Source organism: Lampris incognitus, chromosome 2 (genome assembly GCF_029633865.1).
Source record: "Lampris incognitus isolate fLamInc1 chromosome 2, fLamInc1.hap2, whole genome shotgun sequence".
NCBI classification, from domain to species: Eukaryota; Metazoa; Chordata; class Actinopteri; order Lampriformes; family Lampridae; genus Lampris; species Lampris incognitus.
The window spans coordinates 31,806,882-31,823,428 of NC_079212.1; the positions used below are offsets into that span (position 1 = coordinate 31,806,882).

At 43.7% G+C, this 16,547-nt stretch overlaps 1 protein-coding gene across 1 annotated transcript in view; it reads right to left on the minus strand.

Moving 5' to 3' along the window:
• Positions 1–382: 382 nt before the first annotated feature.
• tgm2a (transglutaminase 2, C polypeptide A) overlaps positions 383–16,547 on the minus strand; it is a gene marked incomplete at its 5' end in the record, with an annotated part of 28,823 nt that continues 12,658 nt past the window's right edge. The window contains 7 exons of the mRNA XM_056299354.1: positions 383–530; positions 3,389–3,525; positions 4,021–4,181; positions 4,637–4,820; positions 7,428–7,516; positions 8,691–8,844; positions 8,957–9,045. Coding sequence (XP_056155329.1) covers positions 383–530; positions 3,389–3,525; positions 4,021–4,181; positions 4,637–4,820; positions 7,428–7,516; positions 8,691–8,844; positions 8,957–9,045 — 962 coding nt within the window. The remainder of the gene's footprint in view (positions 531–3,388; positions 3,526–4,020; positions 4,182–4,636; positions 4,821–7,427; positions 7,517–8,690; positions 8,845–8,956; positions 9,046–16,547) is intronic.

The following is a 16,547-nucleotide window of genomic DNA, read 5'->3' on the forward strand; positions in this document are numbered from 1 at the left end:
AACAAGCTGTTTTATAAAATCAAAGAATGTTGAATCAGTTCATCTGGATACATTTATTGACAGACATCACTCAACTAAGTTGAATGATAAAACGTATCTGTCAATAAAGGTTGTATCCAGATGAACTGATTCAACCTTCTTTAATTTTCTTACCTGGATTATTGAGCATGCATCAAGACATGTTTTATGAAATGTTAGAAGAGAAAAAGGTCACTACCAAGATCATGACGTCCAGTTGATTTCAATAGCTACAATTGAAGGCAGATAATTAGTAACCTGTTAACAAAGTTTCAGAGTAACTTTACTACTCTGCAGGTGGTACCTTTCTTGAACAAAACTGAAAGCACTGTACACCTTTGATTCACATTACTAAGAATTGGCATCACTTTTCAACTACAACAGTGATGAAGTTCTTGATGTTCCTTAGTTTGTCGCTGTCAAAGTTTACCAGAAGCACACTTGGGCCAATGATGGTTGGTATGAACTCAGCTGTGGCCTTGGCTTCCTTTTCGAGACCCACAGTTCCAATTCTGCAAAGAGAATAGAAGGACTACATGTCATAGAATGGGTCATTTTATCCAAAGCCACTTTATTATCTCAAAAGTGAGTGTCAACTCTGCTGGTAATTCACATTGCTTTGATGACTCTCATAGTTCACAACCCTTTGTCACTCCCAACCACTGTTGAAGAGTTTCAGAAATTGTTTTCAAGAAGTTTGATGGTAACAGGCAGCATATTCCACCCGTTAACAAGGGTCTTTCTCACTAGCTTGTTTAACTCTACTGTGCTAATCAGCTTTAACCAATTCACTTTGCCTTTAGTAGAGGAGGTCTTCTCCGCTGAGGCCCTCCTCCTGTCCTTCTTGACATTGTTCTCACCTATCTACTGACTGAGAATTTTGACACAGTTTGCCCAAGCATTCTTTCCATCATCAATAGATCACTGTACAGCCCTCATTCCTTCATGCTTGCAGTCATTCAGCCCTTCTTTGAAAAATGCACTCTGGATCCTTCTGTTCTAATTAACTTCTGTCCCATCTCTAAACTCCCATTTTCAACAAAACTACTAAAGATAGTTGTCTTTTCCCAGTTAATTTCTTTTATCAATACAGAGTATATCAACAATTTTTCAATTGAAACACAGAGTCCACCCTTCTGAAGGTGAGTAATGACCTCTTACTAGCAGCAGATATGCAGGTGACTGTATCATCCTATTTTTTTTTTAAATTTTGGACTGCCTGAAGCAACAGGTTGGTATCTCAGGCACAGCTCTGAATTAGCGCTCCTCTGACCGCTGTAAAACTTTCACAGTTTCTATCTGTACCCCCCCCCCCCCCGCCTCACTCTTATCCCCCTTTAGAGTCCCCCAAGGTTCCATCATTGGACCTATCTTTTTTCCTATCTGCATGCTTCCTTTGGCTAGATTAGACAGCCATATAACATATCCTTCAATTTTTATACAGATGATTCGCAGCTATATCTCCCCATGAAGCCAATAATCTCACTGACATTATTTCTATGATTTCCTTCAAAAGGTCAAATGTAATTTTACTATTTGAATGACAATAAATATGGTTCTCTTATTTGGCTCTCCTAATTCCACCTACATTATTATTCAAAACCTTGGCAGTTTGTGTATTTTGTTAAGCCCTATGACAAGAATCTTGGTGTAATCTTTGATAATGCTCTGAAATTTGATAAACAGATATCAGCTGTCAAATCATGCTTCTTTCAGCTCCACGATATTTCAAACATCAGAACTTCTTTTAGTGAGATACAGTATTAGTGATACCTTTCTAAAATTCTAATTTTATTTACATAGCATGTTTGAAAGCGAAGTTTGCAAAGTGCTTCACAGGTTAACAGTTGAATAAAACAAGTGAACATGTGAAAAAAATAATTAAAGCATGAAAAGGGAATTAAAACAAATTGAACATTGGATAATATAGATTACTAAAACCATTACAAAAAGGTCCATTCAAGAAATTAGTTTTTATGCTTGATTAAAAAAATGGCATTGACAATGACAGCCTGACCACCTTGGAAAGCTGTTACAAGGCCCATGGGTCCTAATGAGAAAGGCCAGATTAAATTTTTCCTTTGTGTAGCCTTTGGAGGCTGGTTATATTCTTGTCTGAGCATACTCCCTTTAGCCATACCTTTTCAGGCAGTGCTCATGCATGGTTAACCAATTTATGAAGGCCATTTCACCCTTAGGAATATTTCTTGTTTATTAATATGGGTACTACTAGAAGAACCCCGCTACAATGTAGCGGTTTGGTTATCCACCCGTCTAAATCGCCCTCTTCTTCATCCTGCCAGCTAACCGCCTTCCCCCTGCCCCTAAACCCCCCCCCTCCAACTCCCTCCCCCCAAATGCTCAGAATCATCTGAAATGCCGAGAAAAGTGGTTTTTAGCCATTTTTAGAAAATGCATATTTTGCATAATTGTGCATAAGTATTATAATTATTTTAATTTTCTGCTATTTTTCTGGTCCTCTCTGGAACAATACTTACCACCTCCAAGAAAAATGAGGATCATAAGTGCATTTTTGCAAAAATGCATTTATTTTGCATAATGCCAAAACATTTCTGCCCCAGAAATTTTTTTTCATATAGGTGAAAAAATCAAAGATGCTCAGAATCATCTGAAATGCGGAGAAAAGTGGTTTTTAGCCAGTTTTAGAAAAATGCATATTTTGCATATTTATGCATAATTATGCATAATTTTAATTTTCTGGGATTTCCCCCTTACTCTCTGAGACAATACCTACCACCTCCAAAAAGAATTAGGATCATAAATGCTTTACTTTTTGGTCCCGCTATCTACACTAACACCACACACACACACATTACGAAAATATATGAGTAGACTAGAAGAACCCCGCTACAATGTAGCGGTTTGGTTTCCACCCGTCTAAATCTCCCTCCTCTTCATCCTGCCAGCTAACCGCCTTCCCCCTGCCCCTAACCCCCCCCCCCACTCCAACTCCCTCCCCCCAAATGCTCAGAATCATCTGAAATGCCGAGAAAAGTGGTTTTTAGCCATTTTTAGAAAAATGCATATTTTGCATATTTATGCATAATTACGCATAATTTTAATTTTCTAGGATTTCTCCCTTACTCTCTGAGACAATACCTACCACCTCCAAAAAGAATTAGGATCATAAGTGCTTTAGTTTTCGGTCCCGCTATCTACACTAACTAACGCACACACACACTAACACCACACACACACACATTACGAAAATATATGAGTGATTGCCAACAGTGCTCGGTTGCACCTCGCCCCACCAACATAATGTATAGAGAAATCTAGGTGTTTCTTAGCCGGAATAACCCATATATTGCACACCAACAGTTTGAAAGGTTGGAGAAAGCTGACATACTCGAGTTTGATGACCTTCTGCTGCGTGAGGCCGACTCCCTCGAAGGAGAAGCAGCAGTCCCTGAGGGTTTCAGGGAGCGGGTTCAGCAGGGAGAGTTCTGCTTTTACAGGTTGGTTCACTGTGGCTTCACCCAAAATCTGCAGAGATGCATGGTTAGTACTGAGATAATGTGGTTTCATCATGTGAGTTGATTGTTGTGTCAATATTTTGGTGCGTTATGATAGTCTGTGATTGGGATATGATAACACAACACATTGGGGAAATGTGAACCACCCTTCTGTATTTACTTTAAATGTTAATTTTCCCTGGTTGCAGCCAGATTTGGGTCACATTTCCAAATAAATTTTTGTTATTGTTATACCAAGCAACAATAATGCATGTATTTGATCAGCGTCGGTTTGCATGTAGGACAATTTTTGACAGCCAGAAAATGTAATCTAAGAGAGGAAACCATTTAAACACTGACCTAGTACACATTTTTATGACATCCATCTACTCATTTATCCATCAATAAGTTTGTGTAGCTAACTAACTCCAATCAGCCCCCATCAAACCATCTTCATCTTTGCATTTCTGTATCAGTCTGTCTCTTAATCCATTCACCCATTAATCCATCTAGCCATCCACTATACCTTGATCTCTATCTTTGGTTCATCCAGTACAATGGTCTTCTCTGCCTTATGATACTCATTGGTCATTTTGGCTATGGCGAAGGCAGACAGTTGGATCAGTCTATCAGAGGTGATCACCGATCCATATCTGGCATACTCCAGTTTTAAGGGGAGACGTATTTCTGTGGGACCACACAGATTATGTTGCAGTGATTAATTTTCACTTTCATTTCATCTTCAAAGTTAAGGATGAAGAGGAAAGATAAGAGAGTTAAATTAGATAGTATGATGTTTGGCAAAGATCATGAATCGAATTCAAATCCTCCTATTTTTTAATTTTTTGCTGTATGCCAGTTCTGAAAAGATAGTTATGAATTCTAGTTACGGTTCTAGTGAATAAATGTAAATCTTTTATCTTGAATTTTTTTCGGGCACAGATTTTGGCTTGGCTTTCTAAGCGTATCTTAACACTGAAATAGCACTTGTTAACTTTGCAAAGAGTAATATTACAATGATATTTATAATGCTAGAAATTATCAGCCCCCATGCCACTACATCCAGTCATGGAGGGGGTGGGGGACAATAATCAGGAAAACAGATCAGAGACAAACAAGTTGTTTTAGGTATCAAAGCTAACCTTCTCCACAGGCCAGGTCCACCTTGTCTGAAGCTGCTCCACAGCTCTCTCCTCGTTTCCCATCATAGCTGATGGCCCTGGCGAAGAACATGAGGGAGCAGGTTTTGGCCACCATGCAGTTGTTGGTGAGGACTGCATGCACATCAAAGTCCGAGCCCACGGTCATGTTACTGGCCAACTTGACCTTAAATTTCAAGATGAATTTCAGTTGCTCTCTTGTTCATAGAAAACTTAGCGGCCAAAAAGCAAAATGGTTTACATATCAAAATTATGATCTTGGAAAGGTCATTAGTGATTATTTTGTGAATATGAAGAGTTGTCTTCTGAGAGGTGAAAGGGGAAAAAAACCAAGTCTTGCTTAGTTAAAACAGAATAAATGTTTAGATATAGAATTTATGTCTTATAGTTAAGAATTCTGGAGAAAGAAAATTTGAATAATTTGTGAATATTTGGATCTTGTATCAAAACCCCCTGGTGTGACACCACCATGATCCTATTAGTAATGTGAACTACTAATAAGACACGTTAGGCGCTAGCCTACGGCTTTGACCCTTTAGTCGAGCGGTTAGTGATGTGGCTTTGTGGTGCAATACACCCCGTATCGAATCCCGCACTGGGCGAAAAACAACCGGTTACAATAATAATGTTATGTCAATGCTGCCTCCATTTCAAATGAGTCCCCTCTTACAACAATGCAAGGGACGGCATAATAAAAAACTTGAATAAAACTTGAACAAAATGCAGTATGACTGTAAAAAAGGCTCTGACATTTATAGGTGCCTGCCCCTTTAAAACTCTGGCCAGATTCTCCGGTTGTGAGTGACGCAGCCTATGTTCACTTTTAGTTTGAAGATAGATGCCTTGCCTAGCGTACGTTGAGACTGTGTTCGTGTTATAAGTGCACACTACATGTAGTTTCCCCCTGCAATACTCGTGTCTCGGTGTATAGTGAAGTTATCCTCATTTGTCCTTTGTTGCGATCCAGTTTGTTCTTTGGGTCACTGTCGAAAAGTAAATGTTTCAGACTGAGTTGCCGCTTTATGTTTAGCTAGTCTATGTAGTAGTTGCTAGCTCACTGCACACCCGTAGGTTCTAAAATGTGAGAAGATATATTCCATGTTAGAATGTCTGTCATAATTCCTTGATTTAAGTGCTAAATTAGCAAAGGTGATGCCTTATAAACTGTTATAGGCTAACGTGCAGTTTATGCCGTCGTGTGTTAGTTTGGTCGTTTGTGTTGATCGTCCAACGTGGACTCCAGTTTGTTATTCTTCATCTCTCCGGCAGATGTCGCCATTGTATCGTATATGACAGTAATAGGCCTACTCTAAATGTATGTCGCTTGAGGCCACTGTTTCTGATATTGTAAAGCTATTGTTATGTTGAATAACTCAGAACCACTGAATGTATGTGTAGCCGGGTGGTAAATCTGTTAATATATGTAATTGTTACACTGTCAGCCCATGTAAAATGTCATTTGATTTATTTAAATTGTGAAGCAGATTGTGTGTATTTTTATAGTTTTGGTTGTCATTGCATGTTTTGACCAGTAAGTGACAGTGTTGCGGACTTTTATTGTAACTCCGTGCAAGTTATCCAAGTGCATCTTGGGTACTCTTTCTGCAAGTTATCCAAGTGCATCTTGGGTATTCTTTCTTTTTTTCTTGTGTGACGCACCTGAAGATTGCGGTGTGACGGTGCTCTGACTCCGTAGTAAGTAGGGGTAAATATCTTGTGAAATATACCTGTAACATTATTCCAAACAATATTGTATGTCGGTAATTTGACAAGATGGTTTGATTTAGACGCTACTGGAGTTGATGTTCGGTGATTTTGGGCGTGAGCCGTCGACCACTGTTCGCCATTGCAGGCATGACAAGGTAATGTTGGCGTGCATAAAGCCACACCATCCCATTGTATTTGGGTAGTAAGGGAAATGTAAAGGTTTTATATGCATTGTGGAGTTAGAAAACAACGAGACAGGAGACGTGAGAGTAGACGTAGTCGAGGTAGTTTACTAACTCCAACTTTGCATGTCATACGTTCGACAACGACACTGAACTGTGTACCGGAAGCGGAAGTGCATATCTGACCCCTCACCTCTTCCCTTAAAGGCACACTGTCCTCTTAGGTGAATGTCTCTAGTTATATAGATGTGGGTCACCACAGCATTTTAATTCTGTTTAAAGGTAACTGACAGAGTGAGAAGTTGCGCGATCTTCAGGAAGTTCCACATGTCTTTGTTAAACCCTGTTTAACATGCATAGTCCACTGCCGTATTTTGCACCGTATGTTGTATTTTGTATTTATTATTTTCCTTTTAAAATCTTTTCTGTTAAACTTGCCACATCTGTGAACATTCATGAGCTGTTTGCTCGAAAGACACAGGAATTTATGCACTCAGTAAAACGATCTGCATTCGAAGGTTCAAACAATAAAATTAAAGCTACAAGAACCCCGGAAGTAATTGTGTCCTGTGTGGTATCTAATTCCACGGGCTACATATGGACATACCTTTATTATGTTTATTGGTAGCCTATCTCATATCCTGTAATGTTGCAATGCTAGTGCCAAATGGCAATTCCCTTTTTGTTGTTGCAGGACTCTCTATAATTTATGCTGGATTTCAATACAGTTCAGACAAACGAAGTTCACGTCTCATTCCTGTGTTCTGACCGACACACCATCCTGTTTACTCTCTACCTAAGACAAACTAGCCCTTCCAAATTATCAAACTAACACTGACAGAGTTTCTATCTTTCTTCGAAAGAATATCTCAAGACAAACCTACCTTGATACGGAGACCTGGCTCTTCTCCCTGTTGCTGTAACTTGTTGTGGTGTTGGGCCTTCTCATAGACCTGCCTCTCCTCAGTTGAACCTGGAAAACATTGAGATATAGATAATATCTCAATCTAAACACAAAATTAATCTTGGAAAGCGATAGTATTAGAGCCCCGGGGCCAAAGCCAATGCTCCTATGCAAACGCCAGGTTGGACTTATCGCTCTTCTTTCAAGCTTGTAATCATTTATTTTTGAATGTAATTATCATGTCTTATCTCCATTTATATGACAGTTACCAAGGCATGACATATTAATGTGTCCAAAACTAGAGTATCCTATTATTACAGGTAGTACCTAGGAGGTTACGAACGCCCGTATTTACAAACCGACCTCCGTAAAGCCTACTGTTTTAAAAATCGATATATGATGTGTGTATACACACACACACACACACACGCACACACACACACACACACATCATATATTGTATGATATATATACACTGCAATGCATTAAAACTTTTTTCCTGTATCTGTGTATGTATATATATATATATATATATATATATATGTAATGATTTGGGTAAAATATATACTATATATTTAAGACAAACATTTGACTAATTGACGCTAGATGTAACCTGTTCGTAACTGTTCCGACTTACATACAAACGCAACATAAGAACAAAGAACAGACTCAAAAATGGAACTCGTTCGTAATCCGGGGACTTCCTGTATACGAAATTTTTTCTTATTCCTTTATTACCTCCAAAACGTGATTAAACAATTTGCTAGAGCGTGAGGGTAACGTGCAAACACATGTGCGCGCACACGCGCGCGCAGGCGTGCGAGTGTTAATTTGCGTCTGTCTCCATATGTGAATGAAAGAAGGAATGAGCAAACTGTTAATTTTTAGTGTCATGCAACTCTTATCATCCATCCCACATATGATACTGTTACAAAGAATGGAAGAAGCAGCATTAACTTCCATTTACACCCCAAATCCATAACTGATCCTGAAGAATACACTTCCACTAAAATACACACCTATTAAAAAGGAGGAATGAGGACACACAAACCTGTTTGCAGCTTTATCTAGGCATTGACATCAATCTATACTTTAACAGACTCATTTCTACGTGTAGGCATACATTTATAGACATGAATATACATATACTATGTGCATATATATATACACACACACACACACACACACACATATATGTGCCCGTGTGCGTCTTGTATACGTGTCCATGTGTGTCAGGCTATACCTTCAGGATACTTATACTGGTGGGTGATATCATGTCTCTCGTCCACACCAACAGCTTTGGTACTGATGCACTGTCCCACAGATTTTGTCGACTCACTGAACTTGAATAACTCTCCATTTGACAGTTGTACTAATTCCACGACATCAGCGTTAACCTGATTCCACACACACCATTGAGAAAATCAAATGTCAGAGATGAAAATACATACAATGCGTTGGATTTGTCAGATCCCCTTTTCTTTAAGAAGTCACAGGTAAGAATATCACCTCAGCAAAAACGAAGGGAGCATCATACTTCTTGGTCAGCTCACCTTCCTTGATGGCCGTCAGGGGAACAGGACCACAACAGAACACATCTGACAGAAACCACAGACTAGTCAAGGAGAGGCAGAAAGCGTCACATCCGAACACTTCACACACACGATACAACATACAACCGCTGCCGGATCTACCATATGGGCAACCTGGACACGTGCCCAGGGGCCCCTGAGCGCAAAAGGGTCCTTCGCGATGGGAGAAAAAAAAGTATACATTTTTTATGTTGAGCACCACTGAAATATGACACAAAACTTGACATATTCTCTTGTTCTTGATAATTATCCAATCAGAATGAAATAAAAGTTGTTTCCAAGAAAATTAGGTCTCATGATTGATTGTTTTATTGGTGAGATAGCTGGGCAAGTGGTGACTGGTGAGCAAGCGGTTTATGGCTAATGGTCAAGGTAGGTGGACATAGAGAGCAAGGGGCTTACACTGCACAGATTCAAGATCAGTTTTTCTCAAGCCAAGTCGAGGTTAAAAACAGTGGAATTAAGTTTACCTGACCCACTATCAGTTAGGTTGTATCAGTGAAAAGTGTGCGGGATAACTTGCTAAGCAGCAGAAAATGGACGGCGTTAAAGCCCAGCGGTGCTGCAAAAAGAAAAAAGAAAAAAAGGAAAAGGAAGTGAAAGAAGCGAGCACAACTAAAAAAAAGTCCCAATAATAAGTAGCTTTTTCTAAAAAAGCTTAACAAAGTGAAGAAGAGGGCCTTCAGATGGCAGATGTCGAGCTAGCTAGCAGTAATGATAGCATGGAAGCGTCTACTGTCGGTTGCAATTCACAGCTGGATTTTGAGGACTTGATCACAGGGTTTGCAAAGAAAAGGTCAAGAAAGAAAAACTTCTAAAAAGGTAAGAACCATTTCGGCTTGGTCGGGCGTCCCTACAGACACAACTGGCCGTGTCTGCGAGTGGGAAGCCGGATTTGGGGGTGTGTCCTGGTCGCTGAACTAGCGCCTCCTCTGGTCGGTTGGGGCGCCTGTTCGGGAGGGGGGGGGGCTGGGGGAATAGCGTGATCCTCCCTACGCACTACATCCCCCTGGCGAAATTTCTGACTATCAGTTGAAAAGAAGAGGCTGGCGACTCCACATGTATCGGAGGAGGCAAGTGGTAGTATGCAGCCCTCCTCGGATCGACAGAGCAGCAACTGGGACTGATCGGAATGCGAGGTGATTGGCCGGGTACAATTGGGAAGAAGAAGAAAAAAGGGGGGGAGGGGTAAGAATAATTTGATTATGCTGTCTGTGCGTGTTGCTGTATATTTGGTGGATGAGTTCATGCTGTTCATGCTATGCTATTTGCATATGTAAGGGATTGAAAATAGCCTCAATGAAAAGTTTATGAAAAGTTTATCTTAAAAACTATACCCCCCTATTTTTTAGATTTAGATCTAACTTAGATACGTGATGCAATGCAGTAAGGGTGTTTCTCCACCAAGCCGGTAGAGGGCGCTGTAGCGCTTCTGTGGATCCCCGGAGTCAAGCTACTCCCAGCTTCCTAACCAGCTCAGAATAAACTGGTTCGAGCTGGAGTGAACATGGACTCATGCGTTTCTCTTCTATAATCCACAGTTTATCTACCCAGCTCACCTCACCGGTCCACAGTACCCACTGTCTGTGGATCCTTGCTACCGCCCAGATTCCCCTAGGTCTAGGCCGGTAACAATTGGGGGCTCGTCCGGGATTCAGCGCCACCTAGAGGAGGACGTGGTTACTGCAACGACAAGATCCGGTGCCCAGAAGCTTCAGGGAAGGCTGCAATTTGCGTCATCCAGAGAGCGACGGCCACAAGTGTCAAGTCAAGATGTCGACTGTACCTCCTCGGCGGACGCTGATCGTTCAGACACAGAAGAAACTCTCAGGTTTGAGTGACAATCAGCTGCAGGGCGTGGCAAATGCAATTGATTCTGGCACAGAGACTGCGGTTGAAGAGCTTAGTGACTCAGAGCTCTACGACCTGATTGTTGACTACGTCAGGGGCAAGAAGCTTAAAGAAATGGAAGATGAGGGTATGAGTCAACTCCTCGCCCTCACTGACCTGATTGATGAGATGCTGCTTGCCCAAGTCACAGACTCTGCTGGAGTGGGCAAAGCCATACCTCCCATGACTGGGGGTGAATCGCCTTCACATCCCACCTCAACGGACAAAGACATTGCCACCCACTCAACTAGTACAGATGGAGACATTCACACTCACACCGCTACTATGGACAGAGACATTAACACCGACCCCTTCACGGAGCGCAGGGCCAGCTCCACGCCATCGGGAGAGCCTCCCACTCCAGATTCCAGCCGCCAAGCTGGCGGGGGGACTCCCCTGCGTTTACCCTCTGCTGTCACAGGTCAGGTGGTAAGATTGTCTGATGTAGCAACCCTGTTACCTCACAGAGAGTTCAAGTTACATGGTGGTCAATTGTCTGATGCTGGTTCTGAGATTCCATATGGTAGTCTGAACAAACAGATTGATGAGGGGTTGCGAGACGGGTTTAGTGAGTCAGAGATCATCAGAACTGTACTTAAGATCACTAAACCTGGTGTGTTTAGAGAAATGTTAAGCAACAAGGATGATCTTACAGTAGAAGGGTTAAAGAGGTTTCTCCGTTCTCACATCAGAGACAAAAATGTTACTGAGCTTTATCAAGAGTTGAGCAATGCTAGACAGCATGACAAAGAGACCCCACAACAGTTTTTGTATAGAGTCATGGGTTTAAAGCAGAGGGTTCTCTTTGAGTCGCAACAACCTGCTGCAGGGTTTAGCTATGATGCAAAGCTAGTACAGGGAACATTCCTCCACACACTCTACCAAGGGTTCAATGAGAAGAACAGCCATGTCAGATGTGATTTAAAGCCTTTCCTCTCAAACATGCAGGTTAGTGATGACTTCCTTTTAGAGCAGATTACCAAAGCAACCAGTGAGGAGGAAGAGAGACTCAAACGTCAAGGTATACCAGCCAAAGCCAGACCAGTGACTGCTAGTGCAGCTCAACACGATACTGAACAGACTAAACCTACGGCAGTTGACTCTGAATTACAGGCCCACCATGCAGCTATTTCCGAGCTGACGGCACAAGTGTCCGCTTTGACTCAGCACATGACTCAGATGGTGAAACCTGCTGAGAATGTGAGTCCTGAAGGCCCGACCCAAATGATGACTCGTTCCCAGCCACCAGTCACTGAATCCAAGGATAGGTGCAATGACTGTGTCCAAAATGGCAACGTGAACTGTCCTCATTGCTTCATCTGCGGCCAGGCAGGACATTGGGCCATCGGCTGCCTGCAAAGGAAGACGTCGGGGAACGGGGGGGGGGGGTCGTTGGAAAAGGGCAGCCGACGACCTTCAGCAGCGAGAGGCCCTCACCAGTAAAGGTCAAAACCACCGCACCAAACCCACCAGGTCAACAAACCTCACGAAAACGTGTAGCTCAGCTAGTAGGAGAGCGATGTATGGTCTCCTGTTATGTCAATGACATCCCTCTCCAAATGCTACTGGACACCGGAGCTCAGGTGACCATCGTGGGAAGAACATGGATTGAGAAAGAGTTACCCCATGTCAGAATCCAGCCATTCACATCCCTGCCTTTTGATCTCGAAGTATCAGCCGCAAATGGTACAGAAGTTCCCTTGGATGGCTGGGCAGAAATTGACCTTCAGCTAGGTAGCATGAAGCATGGGTATGTGACAATCCGAGTGCCAGTAGTGATCAGTCAGAATTGTAACAATCCCCTACTGGGTAGCAATGTGATCACAGAGATGATCAGAGAGAACACAGAGCAGGGCAATAGTGTAGATGTTGTAGCTATTCTTAAGGAAGCTTTGAGCGTTACTGAGAGTACAGTAGAGGCCATCATCTCCATTCTCCAGATAACAACCCATGAGAAAGCCCCACCCCCGTGTAGTGTGAGAGTTGGGAAGAAGGGTGTTGTTATTCCTGCAGGACAAATCAGAGAAGTGAGATGCAGAGTGAGGGGGTGGCCAGGTGGGGGGACAATGTTGTTTCAGCCGAGTTTAGACAGTAACTGCCCCGAGGGTTTAGAGCTGTTTCCCTCTCTCGTAGATGTGCCTAGTGGATCGTCAAAATGCACCAAAGTCCCGATCCAGAACTCCACTAGACATGATATTTATTTAGCACAGAGAACAGCATTAGGGACCTTCGAGGAATTCATTGACGTAAAACCTGTCAGGTGTCCCATTTTGACTCCTGAGCCCACCGCCCAAACCTGCTCTGCCCAAGTGAACTCAGATGAAGTCAACAACACAAGGAAAAGGGATGACACACACTCAAACACACAGACTACAGAGGAAAAATGGCACCCACCAGTTGACTTGTCACACCTTGGAGAAAATGAACAGCAGATAGTCCGTGACATGCTCTTCCATGAGTCAAATGTGTTTGCCAAGAATGATGCAGATATAGGTTGCATTCCAAACCTGCAACTGAAAATCCATCTGAAAGATGAAACACCAGTTCAAAAGTCCTACAATGGCATCCCAAAGCCACTGTACAAGGAAGTTAAGGACTATGTGCAGAACCTGCTTGATCATGGATGGATCAGGAAGTCAACTTCACCGTACTCGTCTCCTGTGGTCTGCGTGAGAAAAAAAGATGAGCGCTTACGTCTGTGCGTGGACTTCCGTGGGCTCAACAGCAAAACCGTTCCTGATCGTCACCCACTCCCAAGGATTCAAGACCTACTGGATAACCTCGGAGGCTACTCATGGTTTTCCATACTCGACCAAGGCAGTGCTTACCATCAGGGCTTCGTTGAGGAGGGTTCCAGACACCTGACAGCCTTTAGCACGCCTTGGGGGCTGTATGAGTGGCTCCGCCTTCCTTTTGGCCTCACCAATGCTCCGGCAGCATTTCAGCGATGTATGGAAGGAGTACTGGGTGGTCTGAGGGACGAGTGCTGTTCTCCATACCTGGATGACATACTCTGTTTCTCCAAAACATTTCAGGAGCATGTGCAGGATCTAAGAAGAGTACTGTGCCGGCTACGAGAGCATGGTGTTAAGTTACGCGCAAAGAAATGTGAATTGTTCAAGCACCAAGTGAGATATGTTGGGCGTCTGGTGTCGAGTGAAGGTGTTCAGGTAGACCCAAAAGACCTAGAAACAGTGCTTCAGCTGAAGGAGAGAGAGCCAAACAACATCGGAGAAGTCCGTGCTCTGCTGGGATTCCTGGGATACTATCGACCCTTCATCCAGGATTTCTCCAGAATAGCACGCCCTCTGTTCAAACTTCAAGAGAACCCTACAGAGTCCAGTGAGCGAACTGCCGCCCAGGCTACACTGAAGGGCACCAAGGGTGGCCAGTTGCCATCTAAGACACCCGTCCAATGGACCCCTGAGCACAGTGCCGTGGTGTCTCGCCTGGTTGACATGTTGACCAATCTTCCCATCCTGGCTTACCCAGATTTCAATTTACCGTTCGTCTTACACACCGACGCATCCAATGAAGGCCTGGGAGCTGTGCTGTATCAGGAACATGGAAACAAGCTCCGGGTTATTGCATATGGATCAAGGTCACTCTCGCCTGCTGAAAAGAACTATCACCTCCATTCTAGCAAGCTTGAGTTCCTCGCCTTAAAGTGGGCAATCTGTGATAAGTTTAGGGATTACTTGTACTACGCCCCCACATTTACTGTCTATACGGATAATAATCCCCTTACTTATGTCTTAACCACAGCTAAGTTGAATACAGTCGGGCACCGCTGGGTGGGTCAGTTAGCTGACTTCCATTTCACGCTCAAGTACAGGCAAGGCAGGGTGAACATCGATGCAGATACTCTGTCCCGGTATCCATTAAAACTCCAAGACCACATAAGGGAGTACACAGAGATCATGCCCCCTGATATCATCTCTGCCATCTGGCAGGGGGAACATACCAAAAGAGAGGAAGATGTGCCATGGGTGGCAGCATTGCAACTGCGTTCTAGTGATGACTCCCTGCCGACGAGCACGCCCATGTGCACTCCAGAGGATATCAGAGCAGCCCAGAAAAACGACGCTGCCATCTGGGAAGTGATATCCTTGAAAAAGAGGGGATGGAATCCGAATGAGCAAGACAAAAGACAAATGGGACCAGAAACAAGAAGACTAGTACATGAATGGAACAAACTCAAACTGGACAAAGGGATTCTGTACAGACAGACAGGACAACATAAACAACTGGTCCTTCCCAATTCACTCAAGTCAACAGTCCTGAAACATCTGCACAACGACATGGGGCATATCGGGGCTGACAAGGTCACCCACCTGGCAAGGCAGCGGTTTTATTGGCCATTCATGCAGCGAGAGATTGAAGATTACGTCATCCGCCGGTTTTCCTGTATCAAGCAGAAGCGGCCCACCATTCCAGAGAAAGCACCAATGGGCTCCATTACAACGAACGGTCCATTCGAGCTCATCTGTGTGGACTACCTCCACCTTGAACCAAGTCGAGGAGGCTACGAGTACATTTTAGTCCTCGTAGACCACTTCACGCGGTTCGCACAAGCCTATCCGACAAAGGACAAGTCGGGAAAGACGGCGGCGGAGAAGATTTTCTACGACTTCATCCCACGTTTTGGTTTCCCTCAAAAGCTGCACCATGATCAAGGCAGGGAGTTTGAGAACAAGCTCTTCTATCGACTCCAACTGCTGGCGGGGATCGCCCAATCTCGAACCACTCCCTACCACCCGCAGGGGAACCCTGTTGAGCGCCTGAACAGGACACTTCTCCAGATGCTCCGCACTCTACAGGAGGAAATGTACGCAGAGACATGGGCTTCTAGGATGCCGGAAGCATACAAGATCGCCTCGGAAAACAGCAAAAAGAGCTCAATGAAAGGAAAACATCACTACGATCGAGGTGTCAAAGGAGTTGTGCTTCAACCTGGGGATCATGTGCTTGTCAGAAACCTGTCAGAGAGAGGTGGCCCAGGCAAACTTCGTGCATATTGGGAGGATAAGGTTCACCGTGTGGTTGAAAGGCTTGAAGACGGACCTGTGTACCGAGTACAAACAGGGAACGGGACCCTCCGTACGCTTCACCGTAATCTCCTCCTACCAGTGAATGACTTGCCACTTGAACATGAACAGGACTGTCATGGAAAGTCAACGAGAAAACAAAGACCAAGACAGCTACAGGCAAGCTACAGGGAGGCAGCAGACTCTAATGAATCTGAGGATGAGGAAGAATTCTCATATAACCTCCGGCACTTGCCTGTGTACCGAAGGGAGACCATGAAAGGTCCACCCCGTCAGGCTGAGTCTCACAGGGAGCTCAGAGCTGTAGCACCAGCGTATCGGCCATGGCGTCAAGAGGCTGAAGTTGATGAGAGGTCGCTAGACGAACCTCCAGAGCCATTACGAGTACCAACACCTGTGGTTGACATGCCTCCATCGATGGATGTTCAGGAGCAACCGGAGGACAATGATACCGGCGAGCAAGGAACAGATGAGGAGCCTGGGATGATCATGGAGTCTGTTTCATAGTCAGCGGGGGACGAGGAGCCAAGTCTGAGAAGGTCTGCCCGAGAAGTCAGATCCAAAGATATC